Consider the following 24,658-nt stretch of genomic DNA (forward strand, 5'->3'; position numbering starts at 1 on the left):
CTAACGTACGTGCGTTGGGTAGTGCACTTTGAGTTGGGGCAGAACCAGTGAATATATGATGGGATATCATTCCTGTGAGTATATTATATAGTGAAGATGAAGGAATTTTGAAGATGTAATTAAGGTCCACAGTCAGTTAACTTTGAATTAATTGAGATCATTCTGAGTGGGCCTGACCTAATTATGTGAGCCCGTAAAAGATGGGTGGTGTCAGAAAGATTCTCATGCTGGCTTGGAAGAAATAAGCTGCCATGTTTTGAGAGGGCCATGTGACTAGGACCTGAGGGGGAATTCCTAGGAGCCAAGATCACCCCTTGGTAGATAGTAAGAAATTGGAGCTATGACTGCAAAAAATCCCTGAATTCTACCAACAGTTAGTGAGCTCACAGGAGGACTCCAGCCTCAGCCAATAACTTTGTTTCAGCCTAGTGAGACCCTGAGTAGAGAAATCACTTGTGCCTTGCTGGACTCCTGACTTCTAGAAACTGTGACATTATAAATGGGCTGTAAGCTGCCAAGATTTCAGGAGTCTTTTGTAAAGCGATAAAAAATTAGTATAGTAGTGAAGGAAAAAAATGGTTAAATATAAAGGTTGGCAATTTTGGTCTTTTTATTTTAGACTTCTTGAGGATACAATGAGGTTCTTCAGCGAGATTAAGTTGTAGACCTGGCTTTGTGTGAATTCCTACTCAGAATCTCAGAGAACAAGTATAATTCTCTTGTGTTAGCTTTCTGTTGCTTACTTTCACAGAGCCCTCTTGTGGTTACAGTTCTATAACTCTTCTTTCCCTCTTATCTTTTGTGATGACAATAACACAAAATGGAAAGGAGGAATAACCATGAGCATTGTCCCTTCACTTTAATTTTTCTCTTTTTCAACAACTTCGTTAGGAAGATTTTTGAATTAGATAATAGAGAAAAAGGAAAAGGGGACATAATATATGAAGAAATGAAGAAGATGAAAAATAAAGAGCGTCTTAATCCAAATATATTTTAAACTTTGACAGGTTCAAAAAATGCTCCATTTGTCTGCTATCAAGAAATCCAATCTCAAGTTGATAGGTTTGGGAACTGCGGTAAGGCTAGAGGCGGCCATAAATACTGTCAATGGAGGTATGCTATGTAAATATTAAATATGCTTTTATGTTCTGTAAAATTCTGTTTAGTTTTCCTTTTAAAATTGATTTTTGAGAGGGAGAGGAAGGGAGAGAAGAGAAACATCGATGTGAGAGAGAAACATTGATCAGATGCCTCCCATACGTGTCCCAACTGGGGATTGAACCTGCAGTCTGGGAATGTGCCCTGATCGGGAATCAAACCTGCAGCCTTTCGGTGTACAGGATGATGCTCCAGCCAACTGAGCCACACTGGCCAGGACTAGTTTTTCTTCATATGTGTCATTTATTCCAGCGGTTCCAAGTATTACATGTGTATGGGAGTGAATCTCAATTAAAATCTCTAGCCCTGACATCTTTCATGTGCTAGAGGCTTAAATTTACATCTAATTTTTAAACATATGTAGATGATCATTAGGCCCCTAAGTCCAATACATGATTGAAACTAATGTCTGTTGCACCTTTCCTTTCTGAACCTGCTCATTTTTCTTTATAAAAATACTGTCCCTTTTCATTTGATTGCTTGCCCAAGCTGAAGACTGCCCAGTGTCTTTAAAATGAAGTTCATTTTTGGTTAATCTCTTCCCACCCCCAAGCTCCCCTTCCCTCTTTGATTTGTCAGTCTTTTCCATGCTTCTATGTCTCTGGATCTATTTTGTTGACCAGGTTATTTTGTTCATTAGATTCCAAATATGAGTGAGATTATGTATATGCATATATACATAACCCATGGACATAGACAAAAGTGCGGTGAAGGCCTGGTGAGGTGTGGGTGCAGGGTAGAGAGGGTCCATGGGAAAAAAAGGGGGACATCTGTAATACTTTCAATAATAAAAATAAAATTTTAAAAATAAATAAAATGAAGTTCATTTTTGCCTTCATCTGAAGAGCCAGCTCTTTGATATATTGGTTATCAATTTATTTTAACAAACATTTAATAAGAACCTACTATGTGCTGGACGCTGGGCTAGATACTAGTTAGCAAATCACCCATGGCCCTTGTACTCATGGGATTTGTAGACAGGTATATATACCACAGTTTTATGCTTCCTTGATTTGCTTATGCTGTTACTTTTGTTTAGAAATGCCTTACTATGCTAAGTCCCTCCTAACTTGTAAACTTTGACTCAGATTGGATGTTCTCTTTGACGTTTTCCCTGACTGCTAAATTAGAATGGAAGAATTTATTTTATTTGTAGAACTTTTAAAAAACAATTACTCTTTTTTTAAATTGAATTTATTGGGGTGACATTGGTTCATAAAACCATACAGGTTTCAAGTGTATGACTTAACAAAACATCACATTTGGTATTAGACTGTAAGGATCTTGAGAGTATTGGTCATAATTTGTTCATCATTATATCATATAAAATGCTTGTGTTAATTGATTATTTGACAATAAGTATGTAAACCTGCACAGTGAATAAAAGACCATTCGTAGCTTTGAAAGATAATCTTGTATCAATGGCTTTATACTTTTTTACTTTTTACTTTAAATGTGAGTGTTAAAGTATTACATTTTCCCTAGACACGTTGCCATAAATTATCTACCATTTATTTTAATTTTTGTCATAGAAAGCAAATCTGAAGCATTTCCAATAAGTGCCTAATGTATAATAATCATGCAATTTTATTATGTTTGCAGGAATCTTATATGTGGAAGATTAATTTGTACCTACCCTACTCTAACTCCTTTCCGTAGAGCTAATGTTTCTGTGATTTATGCTTATGTACAAAACATTATATGTATAGCTTTAGACTACAGTATTTATGACCCAACTACAGATCCAATGGTGGTCCCTAGTGGCTCTCACTGTGATACTAGGAGGGTAAGTGATTTAAAGTTTATTTTTTAAATTAAATGAAATTTATTTAATTAATACATATTTTCGTTTCAGTGTCAAATTTAAATTCATGTGTAGTGCTATGTAACCTTAAATATTTAGATAAAGGAAATGAATAAGCTTCAGTTGGACTCCAGATGAAATATATATATATATTTAAAATATATCTTTATTGATTTCAGAGAGAGGAAGAGAGAGGGAGAGAGAGAAACATCAATGATGAGAGAGTCATTGATCCAGCCCACAACCCGGGCATGTGCCCTGACCAGGAATCGAACCCTAATTGCCTGGATCCAAGGTCGACACTCAACCGCTGAGCCACGCCCGGCTGGGCCAGATGAAATATTAAGAGGGAAATGGATCAGTTTGGTTTTTTTCAGAATTTCAGTGTTGTAAGCAAGGAAACCACCAAGTATTTGGGGACTGGAGTGGGGAGAGGTGAGGTCTTGGTACTATACTGTAGTTAAGTACTCTCTAGCATGAAAATTCACTTTTCTTGGAAAAAAAGAAGAAATCCCACTGGGTAATATGGGTCTCTTTGTTGCCCAGCAGATAAGATCACAAGTTAGATCAGGCTTCATAGAATCAAGTTATCACCTCTTATGTTTTGACATTTTGCTAGATACCTAACAAGTCTGAGATACCACAACTATATGTAAAGTGGGTGTATATAATAGCATTTACTCTGGGGTTATTGAGAATATTAAATTAGATAACAGTATGAAGTGGTTAGCTCAATGTCTAGCACATAGTAAGAGTTAAATATAGGTTGGATATTATTATTTATTGTTATTATAATTCATTATTTCAGAGGCTGACACAAATCTAGAGAAAACAGAGAGAATTTATTTCAAAGTCTATTTTATTCCTGACCATATCCTTGCCAGGCTTCCTCTTCCTGCCTAGGAGCCGTGAATGCCTCCTTAAAGGAGGGTATGCCTGGGAACTCAGTAGATATATTTAGGCCATGGAGCCAAAACAATTAATAAAGTCTCCTTGCCTCTGTTTTTATTTTGTTTGTCAGTTTATTTTGCTCATTATATTCCACATATAAGTGAGAACATATGGTTTTTGTTTGTCTTTGACTGGTTTATTTCACTTATCATAATAAACTCCTGGTATATCCATGTTGTTGCGAAAGGTAAGAGTTCTTTCTTTTTTATGGCTGCATAGTATTTCATTGTGTAAATGTACCACAGCTTTTTTATCCAGTCACCTGCTGATGGGTACTTGGGCTATTTCCAGATCTTGGCTGTTGTAAATAATGCTGCTATGAACAAAAGCATAGATACAAGGGACAGACTGACAGCTGTCAGAGGGGAGGGGGAAAAGGAGGAATGAATGAGAGAAGGTGAAGGGTTTAGCCAAAGAATATATATGCATAACCCATATGCACAGACAGCAGTGTCGTGATGGCCAGAGGGAAGAGGGGTGAGGAGGCTGGGTGGAGATAGGCAAAGGGTGGGGAAATGGGGACATCTGTAATAGTGTCAACAATTAAAATAAAATTAAAAAAAGATTTAAGGTATTATCATAAATTCCCTGTGCATAGTAGAGCTAAAAAATTATATGTGAAATTATTTTTAATAAATAAAATTATATTTCTAAAAGGAAAAGAGAAGTCAACATGATATTATTCAGTTGGTAATTTAGTAAGAAGATAATCTTTTCCATAACATGGACAGTTCTCAGTGATATTGTATGAAAACAAATTGTACCAGGTAACCTTTAATGGTACTGTAAGTCCTATATGATAAAACATTGTTGGTACATTTGTTATAGTTGATGAGCCTACATTGACACATCACTATCACCCAAAGTCTGTAGTTTATATCAGACTTACCTGAAAAGTCAAAATACTTGGAGATTAAACAATACATTCTGAAAGGAGAAATTGAAAAATAATTTGAATTATATGAAAATGAAAATACAATATATAAAAATTTGTGGGATACAGCAAAAGCAGTACTTAAATGGATATTTATTGCATTGAATGGTTATGATCATATGTTATAAAATTACTGATTAAAATGTTAAAATAGCTGAACTTCTCTGACTTGGAAATTTTTTTTCATTAGATTTGTGTAAATCGTTTATGTGTAGACATAGGCTCTTTTCAGAGCCAGTTTCTTCGGTGTTCAGCAAAGTGCAAAGGACATGGAGTAAGTAAGCAAGCACATGATAGATGTTTCCCCAAACCACGTTAATCTTCGACACTTTTCAGCATCACTCATTAATTTATTTGACATTTATTGGGTTCCTACTATATGCTAGTGTTGGGTTGCATCCTCCTGCAGAGCTTCCTGAATATAATCTGAAACTGGCCCCTGTATGTGGAAAGCAGAGAGAGACTGAAGGAAAAGGTAGTCCATTCTAGTTGGTAGGTGGCAGGTTTAATTAACAAGAGAATTTACAGGCTTGACTTGGGAAGCCACAAGATAAGTAGTTTTCTGCACCAGCCCACCAGAATTTTAGAGGCCCTAATTAGGTTCAGTGACATATACAGGGGGCTTTATCTGGGTTTAGTCATATACCTAGTTCAAATAGTCTAATCACCACATTTCTGTCTCAAGATTGTTATAGCTTCTAGCACAGAGATAGCAAACAGAGCACAGATTCCAAGTAAAGTCTGGAGGAGGTGGGAGCCTCAAATTTCCAAGATCAGCTTGCAGGTCAGACCAGTGGTCACGTCTTCTTGATGACCTCTCCCAGCAACTAGGCCCTGCTGTAATAAGTTTCAGAATAGAGCTGAATTGGGTTACTAAATTTGTAGCCCTAGTTAATTATAGCGACTGTTGTGTGGGAACTACACCCAGCTGTGTGTCGTCAGGCCTATTTCTCAGCTCTTTTGCCTGGTAAGGGAACAGACCAGGCTACAGAGGTGGCAAGACTCTTTGTTTGAGGTCCCAAAGCAGGCAGACCTGAACCCTGTCAAGTTCCCTGGTAATACTGCACCACTTTCTTGGCTCTGAAATCAGCAAAGCCACTGGTGAGACAACTACTTGGGCAGTGCAGGTAGGAACTTTGACTACCAAGCTCCAAGCACTGGTTGCAAGTCCCTCCTGCTTTCTCCATCAAAATGAGAATCCCAGTGGGCAAGCCCCACAGATTTTCCCCCGATCCCTGTGAGGCAGAATCAAAGTGTGGACTCCCAGGAGGTGACTCACAATGCTGGGGGATCGGTATGTCCACCCTGAGCTCTCTTTCCCCAGTGGAGGAACTGTAGGCTCAGTGTGGTGTCTTGCTGGCCTGGGGAAGGGGCAGTATGGTCAGTGTAATGCTACTCTTACCCTCTCTCAGTCTGTCTCAGTCTAGGTGGTGCATGGGTCTGCTTTAGTCTCACCCTCATGTTCCAGGATTCTCTCATTGCTGTCTTGTCCATAAATAGATGTTAGTTTTTCTTCTTTTGAGAGGGTGAAAACTTGGAAACAACCTACGTCATCACCTTGGTGACATCACTTTCCTCTATTTTTTTCTTAATCTAGCTGAAGATCTTTTAATTTGTTTATCTTTACAAAAAATTTTTTCTGAGTTTCATTGATCTTTTTCTTCATTTTTTGGTCCTTATTTATTTCACTATGATCTTTGTAACTGCCTTTCTTTCGCTAACTTTGGCCTTACTTTTCTTTTTCTAGTTCCATTAGATGTAGATTGCTTATTTGAAATTATCTATTTTCTTTATATGTGAATTTATTATTATAAACTACCTCTAAGAACTACTTTTGCAGCATCCCAGTATTTTTGCTGTTTTGTTTTTATTTTGATGTGTTTTAGATATTTAAAAAATTTTTCTTTTTAATTTCTTCTTTGGCCCACTGATTGTTCAGAGTGTGTTGTTTAATTTTTATGTGTTTGTGAATTTTTCATCTTTCCTCTAGTTGGTTTGTAATTTCATATTATTTTGGCCAAATAGATACTTGGTATGTTTTCAATCTTCTTAAGTTTGCTAAGATTTCTTCTGTGGCCTGTAATATGACCTGTCTCCTTGGTAATGTTGCATATGAACTTGAGAATGTATATTTTGCCGATGTTTGATGAAATGTTCTATATATATGTTATGTCCAGTTGATTTAAAGTGTGGTTCAAGCCCAACATTTCCTTGTGATTTTTCTGTCTGGATTTTCTATCCATTGTTAAAAGTGGTGTATTGAAGTGTCCCACATTTATTGTATTGCTCTCAATTTCTTCCTTCAGATTTGTTAGTATTTGCTTGATATTCTAGGTGGTCGAGTTGGGTGTGTATATTATGATTGTTATGTCTTTTTATTTTTTATTTATTTATTTTTTAAATATATCTTTATTGATTTAAGAGCGAGGAAAGGAGAGGGAGAGAGAGAGATAGAAACATCAATGATTAGAGAATCATTGATCGGCTGTCTAGCCTGCAACCCAGGCATGTGCCCTGACCTGGAATCGAACCCTGATCGCCTAGATCCTAGGTCCATGTTCAACCGCTGAGCCACGCCCGGCCGGGCTGTTATGTCTTTTTAAAGTGTTGACCGTTTATCATTATATAATGACATTCTTTTTGTCTTGTTACTATTTTTGTCTTAAAGTCTATTTTATCTTATATAAGGATAGCTGTTCCATCTTTCTTTTAGTTTCTACTTTCATGGAATATTTTTAATCTCTATTTTGAGCCTATGTGTGCTGTTAAAACTGAAGTCAATCTCTTAAAGGCAGAATTCAGCTGGGTCTTGCTTTTTTATCCACTCATTTTATCCATTGATTCTGTGTTTTTATAGGTTAGTTAATATCATTCATATTTAGAGTAATTGTTGATATGTAAGGACTTATTAATGCCATATCTTTAATTGCTTTCTGGCTGTTTTTTAGTTACCTCATTCTTTTCCCCCTTTCTTTCTATCTTTGTGAATTGGTGATTTTCTATGGTATATACTTTGATTCCCCCCTCTTTATCTCTTTTCAGTCTACTATAGTTTTTGCTTCAAGGTTACCATTAGTTTACATAAAACATCTTATAGATAAAACAGTCCATATTAAGCTAATTGCAATTCATCTTCAATCCCATACAAAAGCTCTACCCATTTTCTACCTCCTGTTTGGTTTTTGATGTCACAATATACCTCTTTTAATACTGTGCATTTATTAGCAAATTATCGTAGCTATAATTTGTTTTAATAATCTTTTCCTTTAACCTGTATACTAATGTTAAGTGGTTAATTCACAATCACATTACAGATTTAGAGTTTTCTCAGTCTGTGTATTTAGTTTTACCAGTGTGTTATATACTTTTGTATGTTTTAATGTTGATGATTATTATCTTTTCATTTCAGATGGAAGAACTCCTTTCAGCATTTCTTATAAGGCAGGGCTAGTGGGGAGGAATTCCCTCAGTTTTTGTTTGTCCGGGAAAGTTTCTATTTCTTCTTCATTTCTGAAGGATTATTTTCCTGGGTAGAGTATTCTTGACTCACTTTTTTTCCAACATGTTAAATACGTTATTCCACTCTCTCCTGGCCTTTGGGATGGATGGTTGCTTTGTAGATTAAAATTGTTTTTCATTTTGCTATTATTTAGAATTTTCTTTTTGTCTTTAATTTCTATGTGTGCCATTTTAATATGTCTTAGAGAAGGCCATTTTACATTGAGATAATGGGGTGATGTTTAGCTTTTGTGAGTTTGGATGTCCAAGTCTCTCCCCATGTTGGGGAAGTTCTCAACTGTTATTTCTTCAAATAGATTTTATGCCCCTTTTCTTCTCTATTTTTCTTCTAGTGCTATAATTATTCTAATATCTATATGTTTGATAGTTTCCCCTAGATCACATATACTTTCTTTGCTCTTATTCTTTTTTCCTGTCTTCCCTGGTTTCTATTATCCAGATCACCAATTCTGTCTTCTGTTGGGTCTATTCTGCTATAGATGTTTTCTATTACATATTTTCTAATCATTAATTCACCTCTAAAGTTTCTTTATGGTTCTTATTTATGATTTATATTTCTTTGTTAACTTTTTCATTTTGTTCATGAGATTTCCCTATTTTGTTGAATTGTATTTCTGTGTTTCTTGTAGCTTGCCAAGTTTCTAAAAACAGCCATTTTGAAATTTTTATCAGCTAAATTGCTGAATTCTGCATCTTTGAGTTTGGTTACTGGAGTATTATTGTTATCTTTTGGTGATGACTTGTTTCCTTGATTCTCCATTTTTCTTGGAATTTTGAATTGCTGTTTTCACATTTGAAGTAGTAGTAACTTCCTCAAATCTTGACTAGTTGTCTTCAGGTGGGAGAAATTTTTTATGAATCTTACTTATGTTTGGGTCTTTCTCCAGCCTTGTGTGGGTAGACTGGCTCCACAATTCTTGCTCCCTCTTGTGGCAGAATTCTTAAGTTTGTATGTCTTCTCTGGTTTTTACAACTGAAACAACTGGCTGCTGGAAAACTCTCTTGTTTTCCAGAAGGCAGCTACAGCTCAAGTTTGTGCTTTCTCCCTTGCCCAAGTACCCTGGCTTGATTTTCTGAGGGGAATGCCTGCCTACTGAGCTTGCTCTTGCTGCTCAACTGAGGTGTGCACAGGAGTAGGCCACAAAATGGGAAAAATTATGGGTTTAGCACTTGAGGTATTTGGAGTGCTCAGAGGTCAGGTGGGGGGATCCCTGATTTAAGTTTTTGCAGCTGCTCATGGGCAGCCTTTTTGCTGAAATACTGAAAACATTCAGCAAGAACTGTGTCTCTTCGATGCCCTTTGAATCTTATCTGACTCTTTTCTGACTGTGGAGGTCCTGTCTCAATACTCTGGATGCTGCAGTAGAGGAACAGGTTTCTCCGGCTGTGTGAATACAGCTAGTTAGCTGGGACTGATTCACTTCCCCTACAGGAGAAGCCACCACTGGCTAGTTCCACCCTGTGCTTGGGAGAGGTGACACTGGCAAAATTACTCTTACCCTCTCCAATGTGTTCCAAACAGTTATGTTACTCTGAAAGAATGCAGGAATGTATTCTTCAAAAGGTTGGACTTCTGCAAGACTTTTGTGTCCATAGTTTTCTGTTGTCCAATCAGAACTCTCCAGGTTTTCTTCAGATGCAGCCAAGAGGGACTGAGGTCTATTCACTGATTCCTGGTGGTTCCACAGCCTATACTGAAGCCTGTTACCTAATGCACAGGTGGGAAAGACTTCCCCAGGGTCCGTTGGTGTATTGTGCTCAGTTACACAATTCTCACAAAAGCACTTTTGTTCATGGATGGATGCCAAATATAGTTGTTAAAAAGACATGGGGTGGGATGAAGGAGGGATGTCTTCTGCTACCATGATGCTGTTGTCACTCCCAAAGCCAGTTTTATTTCTTCCTTCATAATTTGTATGGCTTTTATTTTCTTGTCTTCCAGTATGATGTTGAAAAGGAACAGTGAGAGGGGACTTCCTTGTGTTATTCCTGATCTTAGTGGGAAAACGTCTAATCTCACCATTAGGTCTAATGTTATCTGTAGAGTTATTTTTAATTATCTTGGTTAGGATTTTTGCATCTATATTCATCAGAGATATTGGTCTGTTTCTTTTTTGTGTGTGTTATCCTTGCCAGGTTTGTGTATCAAGATTATGTTGGCCTCATAACATATGTTAGAAAGTATTGCCTTTTCTTCAATTTTTTTTGGAAGAGTTTGAGAAGGACAGGTATCAGTCTTCTTTGAATGTTTGGTAGAATTCACCAGTGAACCCAGCTGGTCCTGAACTTTTACTTTTGGGGAGGTTTTCGATGTTTGTTTCAGTTTCCTCACTGTGTGGATTGGTCTCTTTGCATTTCCCAGTTCTTTGTAGTTCAGTCTAGGGAGGTTATATATTTCTAGGAACTTATCTATTTCTTCTAGGTCATTGATTTGGTAGCATATAGTTTTCATAATATTCTAGTATGATCCTTTGCATTTTTGTGATGTCTGTGATAACTTCTCATCTTTCCTTTCTGATTTTTTAAATTTCAGTCTTTTCTCTTTTTTCCTTAGTGAATCTAGACAGAGGTTTGTCAATATTAATCTTTTCAAATGACCAGCTCTTTGTTGCATTAATTTTTTATATAGTCTTTTTGTTCTCTATTTCATTGAATCATACTCTAATTTTATGATATCCTTTCTTCTGACTTTGGGCTGCACTCCTTCCTTTTCTAGTTCTTTAAGATGTAATGTTAGGTGGTTTACTTGGGATTTTTCTTGTTTCTTGAGATAGACCTGTAATGATATAATCTTCTCTCTTATTACTGCTTTCGCTGCATCCCGAATGGTTTGATATGTCATATTTGCATTATCATTAGTCTCTCTCTATCTTTTTTAAAAAATAGTTTTTTATTGATTTTAGAGAGAGAGGAAGGGAGATGGATAAAGAGATAGAAACTGAGAGAGAAACATGGATTGGCTGCCTCCACGTCCCCTACTGGGGATTGAGCCTGCAACCGAGCATGTGACCTGAGCGGGAATCGAATCAGCGAACTCTTATTTCATGGGTTGATGCACTAAGCTACACCATCTGGGCTCTATATACCTTTGGATCTCACCTTTTCTTTCTTCTTTGACCCAGTCATTTTTTAGTAGCATGTTGTTTAATTTCCACATATTTGTTTTTTCACTTCCTTTTTGCAGTTGATTTTTCTTTTTTTCTTTCCTTTCCTCTCCTCTCTCTCCTCTCCTCTCCTCTCTCTCCTCTCCTCTCTCTCCTCTCCTCTCTCTCCTCTCCTCTCTCTCCTCTCCTCTCTCTCCTCTCCTCTCCTCTCCTCTCCTCTCCTCTCCTCTCCTCTCCTCTCCTCTCCTCTCCTCTCCTCTCCTCTCCTCTCCTCTCCTCTCCTCTCCTCTCCTCTCCTCTCCTCTCCTCTCCTCTCCTCTCCTCTCCTCTCCTCTTTTCCCTCTCCTCTTTTCCCTCTCCTCTTTTCCCTCTCCTCTTTTCCCTCTCCTCTTTTCCCTCTCCTCTTTTCCCTCTCCTCTTTTCCCTCTCCTCTTTTCCCTCTCCTCTTTTCCCTCTCCTCTTTTCCCTCTCCTCTTTTCCCTCTCCTCTTTTCCCTCTCCTCTTTTCCCTCTCCTCTTTTCCCTCTCCTCTTTTCCCTCTCCTCTTTTCCCTCTCCTCTTTTCCCTCTCCTCTTTTCCCTCTCCTCTTTTCCCTCTCCTCTTTTCCCTCTCCTCTTTTCCCTCTCCTCTTTTCCCTCTCCTCTTTTCCCTCTCCTCTTTTCCCTCTCCTCTTTTCCCTCTCCTCTTTTCCCTCTCCTCTTTTCCCTCTCCTCTTTTCCCTCTCCTCTTTTCCCTCTCCTCTTTTCCCTCTCCTCTTTTCCCTCTCCTCTTTTCCCTCTCCTCTCCTCTCCTCTCCTCTCCTCTCCTCTCCTCTCCTCTCCTCTCCTCTCCTCTCCTCTCCTCTCCTCTCCTCTCCTCTCCTCTCCTCTCCTCTCCTCTCCTCTCCTCTCCTCTCCTCTCCTCTCCTCTCCTCTCCTCTCCTCTCCTCTCCTCTCCTCTCCTCTCCCCTCCCCTCCCCTCCCCTCCCCTCCCCTCCCCTCCCCTCCCCTCCCCTCCCCTCCCCCCTTCCTCCCTCCTTCCCCCCTCTTCCTTCCCCCCTCTCTTCCTCCCTCCCTCCCTCCTTCCTTGCTTCCTTCTTTCTTTTTAAAACATGTTTTTATGAATTTTAGTGTGAGAGGAAAGGAGAGGGGGAGAGAGAGAGAGAGAGAGAACATCCATGAGAGAGAAATACAGATCAGCTGCCTCCTACAAGTCTCCTACTGGGAATTGAGATGGAAAACTGAGCATGTGCCCTGACCAGGAATTGAACCAACAACCTTTCTGTGCATGGAATGTTGCTCAACCAACTTAGCCACGCTGGCCAGAGCTGATTTCTAATTTCAAAGCATTGTGGTCAGAGAATAAGCTTGGTATGATTTTAATCTCCTTAATTTGGTGAGACCATTTTTATGACCCATCATGTGGCCTATTTTGAGAAGGTTCCATGTGCTCTAGAGAATAATGTATAATCTAGTGTTCTGGGATGAAAGGCTCCATAAATGTCAATTATGTCCATTTGGTGTAATGTGTCATCTAAGGTTGATTTTTTTAATTGATTTTCTGATTGGATGATCTATCTATAGCTGTCAATGTGGTATTTAGGTTCCCTACTATGCTTGTGTTTTTGTCAGTTTCTCCCTTTAGTTCTGTTAGTAGTTGCTTTATATATTTCGATGATCCCTGCTTGGTTGTATACATAATGAGAAGTGTTATGTCTTTTTGATGTAGTGTCCCCTTTGTCATTATAAAATGCCCATCTTTGTCTATTGCTATGTTTTTTATTTTGAAATCTATTTTGTTAGGTATGAGTATGGCTTCACCTGCTTTTCTGTGGATGCCATTTACTTGGGGAATCATTTTTTACCCTTTCACTTTAAGTCTCTATTTGCTACTAAGATGTGTTTCCTGAATGCAGCATATTGTTGAGTTTTGTTTTTTGATCCAATCCGTTACTCTGCACCTTTTAATAGATGAGATCACTTCATTTATATTTAGTGTGATTATTGATATAAGAGGATTTCCTATATTCATTTTATCTTTTATTTTCTGGTGGCTCTGTGTCTCCATTGTTTCTTTTTCCATGTGTTTCTGTCTGTCATTTTAATTTGGTTGTATTCTATATTTCCCCCCTCCATTTTCTCTTTTTTTGTTATATTTCTTAGTCCTAGATATTTTTATGTTCACCATTAGGTTTATGCAGAAGCAGGTTTCATATATATAGTAGTTCTTTTTCTTATGACTGCACCTTATCTCCATTCACCTGTGCAGATTCAGTCTTTTATACCCCTCCCTTATATGTTTTCATAGTCACAAATTACTTTTTTAATGCTGTGAGTTTATTTCAGTAGCTCTTTTTTTCTTTTTTAAAAATGTTTTTATCTCCTTTAACTTTTATGTTATATCTAAGATTTTGATATCCTATTCTGAACAAGGGTTGTAATTTCGGGATCTGTCTGTTAGTCATCTTGCTCATAGTTTTCTGTCTTTTTGTTTGAGGTAGAAGAACACCCTTCAGAATTCCCTGTAATGCAGCTCTTGTGGTGGTAAATTCCCTCAGCTTCTGTATGTCTGGAAAAGTCCAAATCTTTCATACTTAAAGGATAACTTTGCTGGATGTATTATTCTTGGCAAGTGATTTCTCTCATTCAATAATTTGAATATTTATTTCCACCCTTTCCTAGTTTGTAGGGCTTCTGCTGAAAAATCCAATGATAATCTAATGAGATTTCATTTATTGATTACTGTCTCCTTTTCCCTGACTTTCTTGAGAATTATTTTGTTGTTGTTAATTTTTGACAGTTTTAATGTGCCTTGGAGAAGGCTCTTTTGGATTGAGATAATTAGGTGTTCTATTAGCTTCTAGTATCCAAGAATTCAGTATTTTTCAAAGCTTTGGGAAATTTTCATCAATTATTTGTTTGTGTAGGATATCTGTTTCCTTCCTTTTGGTATACCCACTATTCTTATATTGCTCCTTCAGATAGTTCTCATAGAGTTCTAATCTTTTTCTCTAATTCTCTCTCTCCTTCCACTTCAGTCATTTCTAGATTTCTATCTTCTGTGTTGCTAATTCTTTCCTCCATCTGGTCTGCTATTTTCCAAGCTTGCTAGTTCATTCTTTTTCTCTTTTATTGAGTTCTTCAGCTCCAGAATTTCTGTGTTGTATTTAAAAAAAAAAATTTTAGTCTCTAATGAAGTACTACTTTTGTTCATTGATTTTATTTCTAAGTTTGTTGAATTTCCTTTTTGCATTATCTTGGATGTTGTTGAGATTTTCATAACAGCAATCTTGAATCCTGTCACTTAAGTCACATATTTCCATGTCCTTACATTTATTTTCTGAGATTTGTAATGTTCTTTCTGAATTCCATTGTTATCTTGGTTGTTTATTGTGCTTGATGGATTATTTCTCTGCCTAGACATTTGTGAAAATGAAAACTTTTTTTTTTAATGATAGGAAGCTGTTTTTAAAAAAATTTTATTGTATTTTTCTGAAGGCTGCTTCTGAATAGAACTTTAAATGGTAGATAGAGAGGTCTTTCTCTTGTTTTCCTGTGGGTAGTGTAGAAGTGCAAGTTTTTATTTCTCTTACCTGCACTGCTGGGGCTTCTGGTATCTATTTCTGTAGGGAAGTGTCTCCTCCACAGTGGGAAATGCTCTGTATTCCCCTGGAGGTGGGTGTCTCCTCCACAACCTGGTTGCCTCAGTCTTAAAGCAGCACTGCTGTGGATTGAAAGGGATGGGCTATGGATTCCCTGTGTGCTCCCAGTTCTGCTCTCCTGTTGCTAGAAGCTGCCCACAGAGCTGCTCCAAGCTGACCCACCTGCTTCCACTAAGCTGCACAGCAATGGGTAGGGGATGAGTTCAGGAAATTGGGTTTGCACGTCCATGGCTCTTATCTTACTCGTGGACTTAGTCCCAATAAGTATAGAACATTTAGGCTGGAAAGGGGTTTTATTTTTCAGCTCTCTTATGATTTACCAAGAGAGGGTCTTTGCTGCCTGGTGAAAGCACAGGGGAATGACGTTGGTGGATGCCCTGCCTGCAGAATCCTTTTTCAGTGGCGGTGGGCTTTGAATCACTGTGATATTTCTGCATCGTTTCTCTCCCCCTGCCTGTGGGTCCAGTCTTAATATGTGCCAGCCACTGACTGCTGTCACTGCGCCTAGGTCTGTCTGCCCAGTGGAGGCTGCACTGCAGCCCTTCCCCACTCGTGTCTGTGGCCCGTGTAGAGCACAGGGCCGCGTGCGGGTTGTCTTGTCCTTCTCCGTGTCCTTGTCCGCTGCTCACTCAGATACACACTCCTTCAGGTGCCTCTGAGCATGTTTAAGACATGTTTGTGTCTTGAGCAGGAAATTTTTTGTTGAATTGTAGCTGTCTAGGTAGTTGTGACTGCAAGGGGAAAGACTTGGAGGTCCTCTCATGCCCCTATGCTGCTGACATCACTCCTCATGGCATACTCTTTTAATACAAAGCATTTTGACTCCTAAGAATTTTTCCATGTTTTAAACTATGCCTAATAATCATGATAGGAAGTGATATTATATAACTTCAGAGATATTTTTACCATTCCCATATGTTAAATATTATATAATATTTGATTCTTCCTTATTAAAATTTGCTTTGATGAACAAATCTGTATGTTAGTGTTTGTAAGCATTCTTGTTTTTTTTTCTGTAGGGTAGATTCCAGAAGTGGAATTATAGATTGTAAGGGGGTAATCCCCTTTAAGACATTCACCTAAAAATTTTAAATGCTTTCCAGAAAGGTTTAGAAGTTTACTCAATGGAAGTAAACACATGGGTATGCCTCTTTTAACTCTTCCTCTTGTCTAAGTACTATTTTGTTTTTAATATTTGCCAAGTTGATACATGAGAGAAAGTTTCTCCTCTGTTTTAATCAAATCTCCTTTGACTCTTGGTGAGTTTGAACATATTTTCATATGTTGATCAAAAATTATCTATTTCTGCCTCTTGCCCATTGGGCTTCTAAGTTCCATGTGTGTGGTGTCTAAGATGAAGTGCTATGCATATTATTCATTTGTCAGATATGTGTAATGGCTGTTTTATTTTATTGATCAATTTCACATCAGTAAAATATTGTTTTATGTTTTATAGCATTTAACAAAAATCAGTTAAGTATAATATTTGATATGTTACATTTTCTAATTATTCTGTCTTGGATTATTTATTCAAGTCTTTATTACTGTTTTCAGCAAAGTTTGTGGTTTTCTTCACATGATGTTGCATATTCTTTGTTAAAATTATTTCTGCCTATTCCGTAGTTTTGTTGCCTGTGTGATTAGGGCTTCTTCATCACTACATTCAATGTGTAGAAAAATTAATAACATTTGCATATTTATTCTATTCAGGCAGCTAACTAAAGTATATAAAAATATTGAGCCTTTTGGTAAACAATCATTTCTAACAATAAAATTACCCATTTATTTTTACTAGCTGTACTTCCAATCATTTAAGTTGCTGTATTATATTGACTAGATCTTAAAGGAAAAAAAAATGGTGATTTTCTAGCTACTTTGACAGTAAGACATCCTTGCCCCAGACACAAAGAAAATGTCTCAGATTCTTTTTAAATTACCTAACCCTCTTTGTAGAATGAACCACTATGAAGAACTCTGGCACTTTTGAAAAATGACTAGTATTCAAGACCATAAGTACCTCTTTAGGGGTTCACACTATATATATTTTCACATGAGGTATTGAGGTATAGCAGAGAAACACTGAGGACACTCTCTGTTTTTGTAAAAAAGCAGAAGAATTACTTTGTCTTCAAAAGTTCACAGATATTTGGGGTATGGAAGAATATGTGGATCTTGAATTACACTCTTGCCATAGACAAGTGGAAAACTGAAAAGAAATGTTAGAAACAAGTTTTCAGATATTAGACAATAAGCAGCATAGAAGTTTGTTCCCTGAGAGAAGGGAAACAAGGGAGATGTGCCCTGTGATTGCCCTGGCTTTAGTCTTGTTGTTGGTTTTTGGACTGCAGTGCCATGGGTGGGATCCAGGTCGAGCATTGTAGGCTCATAAGGTTGAGGAGACAGAGATGGAGTTAAGAGGGATAAAGGTGATGGAATTTTGAGGCAGAGTTCCAGAGAAGAAGCAGTAATATGCAGGAAGAGTTTCAGAAATTTACACAGAGATCCTCATAGGTCTATTGATGAATATTAAACCTCCCAAACAAGGGAAGGAATGAGAACTGTAAGCTGAACAGTTATCAGTGTTTACAGAAGGCCAGGAGATATTTGAGTTATGATCAGTTGGAGGGAAGAGATTTTGTGAAAACCTGGACTACTCACTAGAGACTCCGGAAGAGTCACACTTTACTGGTAGTACTAAACTTGCCCTAGGGAAAAGGGCATTCTAAATCTTCCCTGTCAGAGTTTAAAAACAAACCTTGATCAAGCTGTTCGGCAAATAACTTACCTGCCTTCCAGTTCAAAGTATAGCAGTCTTAAAGGACAATGACCAAATGCAGACATCCCAACAGAATAGTCTCAGTATCCAGCATGAAGTGTAAAAGGTAACAAATGCAGAGAATAATTATGGGACTTATACCCTGAGAAATAATTAGGAAATAGAAATAAACTCTGAAATGTTAGAAATTATACAATTAGCTGATAGGCATGTTAAAAACTATCATAAATATTCTCATGGATTTAAAAGAATATTACAATAAGGAGAAATGGGAGATATTAAATGAGACACATGGAATTTCTACAAATGGGAAAATACTGTAACTGAAATAAATTCTGCCAATGAAATTAACAACATAAAAGACACAGCAGAAGATAACGTCAGTGAACTTAAAGATAGAATAATAGAAACTATACAAACTGAAGCAAAAAGATAAAAAAGATTGAAATATGAACCAGTGACTCAGAAGATGCTATGAAATGGTTCAGCATATGTGTAATTTGAGTTATAGAAGGAGAAGAGAAAGAGGGGAGGCTGGAAAATTTTGAAATAATTTTCAAAATTTGATAAAAAGTATACACTCAAGAGTTTCAAGAATTTCAATAAATCTCAAGCCAGAGTAACACAAAGAAACACACACGAAGGCACATTATAATGAAGTTGCTGAAAACCATCAATGAAGAGGACATTTTAAACGTGGCCAGAGAAGAAAGACACAATATATCCAGAGGAACAATGATAAGAATGACTTCAGACTTTGTATCAGAAAATATGTAAGACACAAAACAATTAAGTGACATAATTTAAATGTGAGAAAAAACTGTATTTAGTATTCTATATCTAATAAAAATCAGAAACTAAGGATAGAAAAGACTTTTTAAAGTTATATGAATCTGAGAGAATTTATTGCTAGAAGATATAGTAAAGGAAATATTAAACTATATTCAGGTGGGAGGAAAATAAGGTCAGATGGAAATATGAATACACCAAGCAATGAAGAGGGTGGGAAATTTTACATATGTGGATATATATAAAACACTATATTTCATTTAAATGTTTTTTAAAAAGACATTTGAGCCCAACTAGTGTGGCTTTGTGGTTGAGCATTGGCCCATGAACCAGGAGGTCACCAGTTCGATTCCCATTTATGGCACATGCCTGGGTCATGGGAGTGTGCAGGAGGCAGCCAGTGAGTGATGTTTGTCTCTCATTGAAGCTTGTCTCTCTCCTTCTCCCTTCCTCTCTCTCTAAAGATAAATAAAAATGTATTTCAAAAACACAATTGACTGTTTAATATAATCACTATAGTAATATACTATGCCATTTATAACATACTTAGTTTGTTGTTTTGTTGTTAATATTCAGTTTTATGGATATTATACAATTTATTGATCCATTCTTCTGTTGATGATAATTTGATTATTTCAAATTTTGGCTATTTTGAATAAAGCTACTATGAATTTTTCTTTATTGTGATAAAAAACATTACATAAAAATTGCCATCTTAACCATTGTTAAGTGTACAGTTCAGTAGTGTTACATATATTTACATTGTTGTGTAACAGATCTCCAGAATTTTTTCATCTTGCAAATCTGAAACTCTAATACTCATTAAACATCAAGTCTTCTTTCATTCTGACAGCTCCTGCCAACCACCATTCTATTACAGAGAAGTGACTGATTGTTACCAGAAGGGAGGGGGTTGGGGAACTGGGTGAAAAAGATGAGGAGATTAAGAAGTGAAAATTAGTAGTTAAAAAATAGTGATGCATATGGAATATAGTGTATAATACTGTAGTAACTATTTTTGGTGCCAGGTGGGTACTGGAAATATCAGGGGGACACTTTATAAAATTTATGACTGTCTAACCACTATGCTGTACATCTGAAACTAATAAAAAATAATATTTAATGTAAACTGTAACTGAAAAATGAAATAAGGAAGAATAAAACCCCCAAAACGATAATAATTTATCATTTTGGCTAAAATCAGATTTAATCATATAAGTGTACAAAATTTAATACTAGCCCCATTTGACAGATGGGAAACATGTTAAAAAAACCCCACCATTCTATTTCCTGTTTCTATGAACTTGACTACTTTAGATACCTCATATAAATCGAATAGTACAGTATTTGTCTTTTAGTGATGGCTAATTCCACTTAGCATAATGTCTTCAACGTTGTTTCATGTATGAGGTGACAGAATTTCCTTTTTTTATAAGGTTGGCTTATATTTCCTTGTATGTATAAAGCATATTTTAATACAGTCATCTTCTGATGGTATTTGGGCTTTTTCTGCCTCTTGGTTCTTGTGAATAATGCTGCTAGCAAAATGGGAATGCAAGTATCACTTCCACACTCTGCTTTCAATTCTGTTGTATATGTACCCAGAAGTGGGGTTGCTGGATCTTATGGTAGTTATATTTTTAATTTTTTGAATTATTTTCATACTGTTTTCCATTACAGTTGTATTATTTTACAATCCTATCAACAGTGCTCAAGTGTTACAAGTTCTCCACATCCTTGCCAACTCTTGTTATTTTGTGATTTTTTTTTTTTTTTTTACCTAGGAGTCATCTTAATGGGTGAAGGTGTTATGACTATGATTTTCATTTACATTTCCCTTGTGATTAGTGACACTGAGCATGTGTTCATATCCTTGTTGGCCATTTGTATATCATTTTTTGAGAAATGTGTATCGAGTTCTCTTCCCATTCTTAAACAGGTTCTTTGATTTTGTTGTTGTTGAGTTGTATATTCTTTGTGTATTCTGGATCTTAAACCTTTATCAGATATAGGATTGCAAGTCTTTTCTCTTGTTTCCTAGGGTGCCTTTTCACTTTGTTAATTGTGTCCTTTGATGCATAAAAGTTTTTGAGGTTGTTGTAGACCCATTTGTCTCTTTTTACTTTTGTTTCCTGGGCTTTTAGTGTCATATTCAAGAAATTGTGAAGTCCAGTGCCATGAAGATTTCCCACTATGTTTTCTTCTGGGAGTTTTATATTCTTAGGGCTTACTTTTAGGTCTTTAATTCAGTTTGAGTTAAGTGATGTATATGGTGTGAGATAAGGGAAATTTATTCTTTGGCATTGGATATCCAGTTTTCCCAGCACCATTTGCTGACGAGACAGGCTTTCCATTCCCCATTGACTTGTCTTGGTATCCTTGTCAAAGATCATCTCAGCATATCTGAAATATACCATATTATATTAATACATATTATATTTATCACATATCATATCATGTTATATTATTATATTATTACTATACTATTCAGTTATTGTTATAACAATAAAAAATGGAAATAAGGGAAAATTCTTTCTTATAGTATAATCAATATAGAAGGAATAATGGAGTTAAATAATTATCAATGGATGCTAAAATTAGTGGGTGAAAGTTTTATGAAGTCCCAGATACTTACATAATTGTACAAGTATCTCTTCACAAATTAGTTATTAATTACAATGGACCTATAGTAACTTACAGTGGAAAAACTTGAAAGAGAGCACCTTAACCAAGTGATCCAAAAGTAACAATATAATATTAGGACAAACTAACAATATGTGTCCTCTAGAAGGACAACATCACTTCTGTGGAGTATTACAGAGTAAAAGTAAACACACACACACACACACACACACACACACAGTATGGAGGTTGTATGATAGAAGCTGGGGATACCTAGAACAGAGTATTTTCCCCCTATACATTTAAGACTTGGAACAGAGAAATTAGACTCATGTTCTTAAACTGAGATCTTAGAAACTGAACGATATTTTATATTATTTTGAGAAGTAGCATAGCACAGTGGTCAAGGGCAGGGCTTCTGAAACCCGACTGCTTGGGTTTAAATCCTGGCTCAATCATTTACTAACTGTGTGGCTTTTTATTTTGTTTTTTATTTAATCCTCACCTGAGGGTATTTTTTCCATTGCTTTTCAGAGAGAGTGGAAGGGAAGGTGGAAGAGAGGGAGGGAGGGAAGGAGGGAGAGAGAGAGAAAGAGAGAGAGAAACATCGATGCCAGAGAGACACATCAATTGGTTGCCTCCCACATGTGCCCTGACCAGGGCCAGGGATTGAACCTGCAACTGAGGTATTTGCCCTTGGCAGGAATCAAACCTGAGACCCTTCAGTCCACAGACCAAGGTTGTAAGCACTGAGCCAAACCGGTTAGGGCAGCTTGTGGCTTTTGCAAGTTAAATATCTATGCCTCAGTTTCTTCATCTGTAAAGTAGGAATAATAATAGTTCTAACCTCAGGGCTGTTGTGAGGATTTAATGAGTAAATCCGTAGTGTCAGAATAGAGACTCACACAGTAGACCTCATGAAGGTGTTTGCTATTATTTAGTAATGATTAATAACAGAAACCATCATTTCCTAATGTTATTCTATATCTAAGTATATGATGCCCGCTTGTAATACAAAAATCCTTTGCTTAAAAATCAAACAAAAGCAAACAAAATAAAACTTGATAATGGTCAAGGCAGTGTTATGCTTATCAGTGTTTAACGACCACTCCTGGGGGAGGCTAAAGTCCTCTTTTGTAAGAGCAAATACTTCAGGTTACCGCAGGAGGACACTGATCTTGGAGATAGAAGAGATGTGTATAATCAGCTCTGGGAACTGGTACCACCTGGCCTCCTGCGCACCACTGGAAGCGTCTCATTTTCAATGGAACTTAAGTATGTGTTTTTGAAATTGCACAGTAAAATTTCAGTCGAACATTTAAAGGTGTTAAATTTTCTTAATGCAAATATTGTGAGCCTTAATTCATGGCTTTATTTAGCTGTCGTGTGTATGTGTGTCTCTCTGTATGTGCATGCTTTTTAGGCAAAGAAATCAGGCATTTGATTTATAGGCTTATTTCTCTAAATAAACAAAATTACACTAGATAAAAATACAAAAGTAAGCTGGATGATCCATCTGATAATTTTACTGTTTGTGAGAAAATATTTTTACATGATCATTTAAATTTTTAAAAATGATCCTAGGTATGCTCATCTTTGTCGGTATGCCATTGTGATCCTGGCTGGAGTGGTCCAGATTGCAGTCGGAGTTCCAGGGAAGCTCACAGAACAACACCTGGCAAGTATCTATCTCTTTACATATCTAGTTAATAAAATTCTCAAATAGCTAATCTTGCCCAAAACAAAGCTAGATTTTTGCCACTTAGGAAGAAACCACTGTTTGTAATTGAAAGGTAAGTAGGCTTCTTTCAACCAACGGAAACCAAATATGCCTTCTTAATCTTGCTCTTTTTTTCTAATATTAACTTTCAGATATCATGATTGCAGCTGAGAGTATCTTTTAATGCTTTTATCTGCTGATATCATTGACTTTCCTCCCTTAAGGCTACTGTTCAACATTTCCCCCTTCCTAAGTGATTCTGTCATCTCAGCTATAAACAATTACTCTGTGTCACTTTGTGTTCATTATAGAAGAAATAAAGGAAATTGAAGATAAGTTTTACTCTGAAGAAGTTTACAGTTTAAATGAGAAACATTCACAAATTGCTGTTATAGAGACATCAGAGGGATGCTAACACAGTGTAGTATTTTTTTTTTATTTTTTTTTTACCGTGACTTTAGTTTCTGTTATTCATTCATTGATTTGGCAAATATTTATTGAACTCCTCATATATGCTAGGTGCTGGTCGTATGGCACGAGGGATGTAGAGTAAGCTAAAGAAGTCCCTCTCCTTGTGGAGCTGAAAGAATCTGTTTAGGGACCATTCCGGGCGCTAACTAGTTGCAGAGTGAGGATTAGGAATCAATCTCCTGGCTTTTATGCCGGTGCCATTTTAGTAGCGCTGCGGTGACTCCATATAGAAAAACACACCCCCAAAGTCAAAAAAGTCAGCAATCTAATAAAGAAAAATAGGATATGCACAAATATAGTTTGATTCCGTGATAATGCAACTTGTAACAATGCAAACTTATTGGATAGCCTTGCAATTCCATTGTACCACATTGTATATCACTGACGTTTTCGGGCCCCATTTTGCTGTAGCTGCTGTACAGTATAGAATATGATGCAACTTTCTGGAACTTGGTTTCTGTTCTTTTAGAATGAGAGGTAGTAGAGATAGTCCAAAGTATTATGATTCTATTATTTTTCCATGTTACTTGAATCATAACAAAAAGAACATCATAATTAGTTTGGTGCAACTTAAAAGTAAAACTAGATAGCTTAACTGTTTTACTCTGATTTTTTCATGTTTCTTTATTTTTAGGCTTAATGATGGAAAGAGCTTTTTGGAAATCTGAAAAGAACCGGTGGCTTCTAGGTTTCTACATTGCTTTACCTGTTCTCATCATCACAACTTTAATAGCTATTTCATGGAATCGTTTGAAAACATGGTTCACCAAGGACAAGGAATCCCTAAGTAGCAAGTAAGTTTGTGTTCTGAAGTTAAACTTTAGTACCACTTGAATCGATACATATGTAAGGCATTATCTTGAGCAGCAACAATACATTTTATAAAGATTCTTAGTACTACATCAGTATGTCATTTAGATGTGTATGATAATTTTGAATAGTTGAATTTTAGAGATACAGAAATTTGGGAGTGTAGTTTAAATAACTATCCAAAGTCATTGCCTTGGTAATTGAGAGGAAACACTGTAATGTATCTGCATCTATTTCTTTCAAATACCCTAGTGGTTCTCGGTGATCTTTGTCACCTTACAGGAGAAACACCAGAGTATTTGTTAAAATGCAGGTTTTTGGGCCTTATCACACATGAAATATTTCAATTTGCATTGCTTCC

General features: G+C 36.7%; 1 protein-coding gene across 1 annotated transcript in view; it reads left to right on the forward strand.

The window, feature by feature from the left end:
- LOC308553630 (disintegrin and metalloproteinase domain-containing protein 32-like) overlaps positions 1–24,285 on the forward strand; it is a gene marked incomplete at both ends in the record, with an annotated part of 127,527 nt that extends 103,242 nt beyond the window's left edge. The window contains 5 exons of the mRNA XM_081129653.1: positions 1,008–1,113; positions 2,761–2,944; positions 9,889–10,085; positions 22,881–22,978; positions 24,122–24,285. Coding sequence (XP_080985779.1) covers positions 1,008–1,113; positions 2,761–2,944; positions 9,889–10,085; positions 22,881–22,978; positions 24,122–24,285 — 749 coding nt within the window. The remainder of the gene's footprint in view (positions 1–1,007; positions 1,114–2,760; positions 2,945–9,888; positions 10,086–22,880; positions 22,979–24,121) is intronic.
- Between the last annotated feature and the right edge of the window lie 373 nt (positions 24,286–24,658).

This window comes from Miniopterus schreibersii (assembly GCF_964146895.1).
Source record: "Miniopterus schreibersii genome assembly, chromosome: 2".
Classification (NCBI taxonomy): Eukaryota; Metazoa; Chordata; class Mammalia; order Chiroptera; family Miniopteridae; genus Miniopterus; species Miniopterus schreibersii.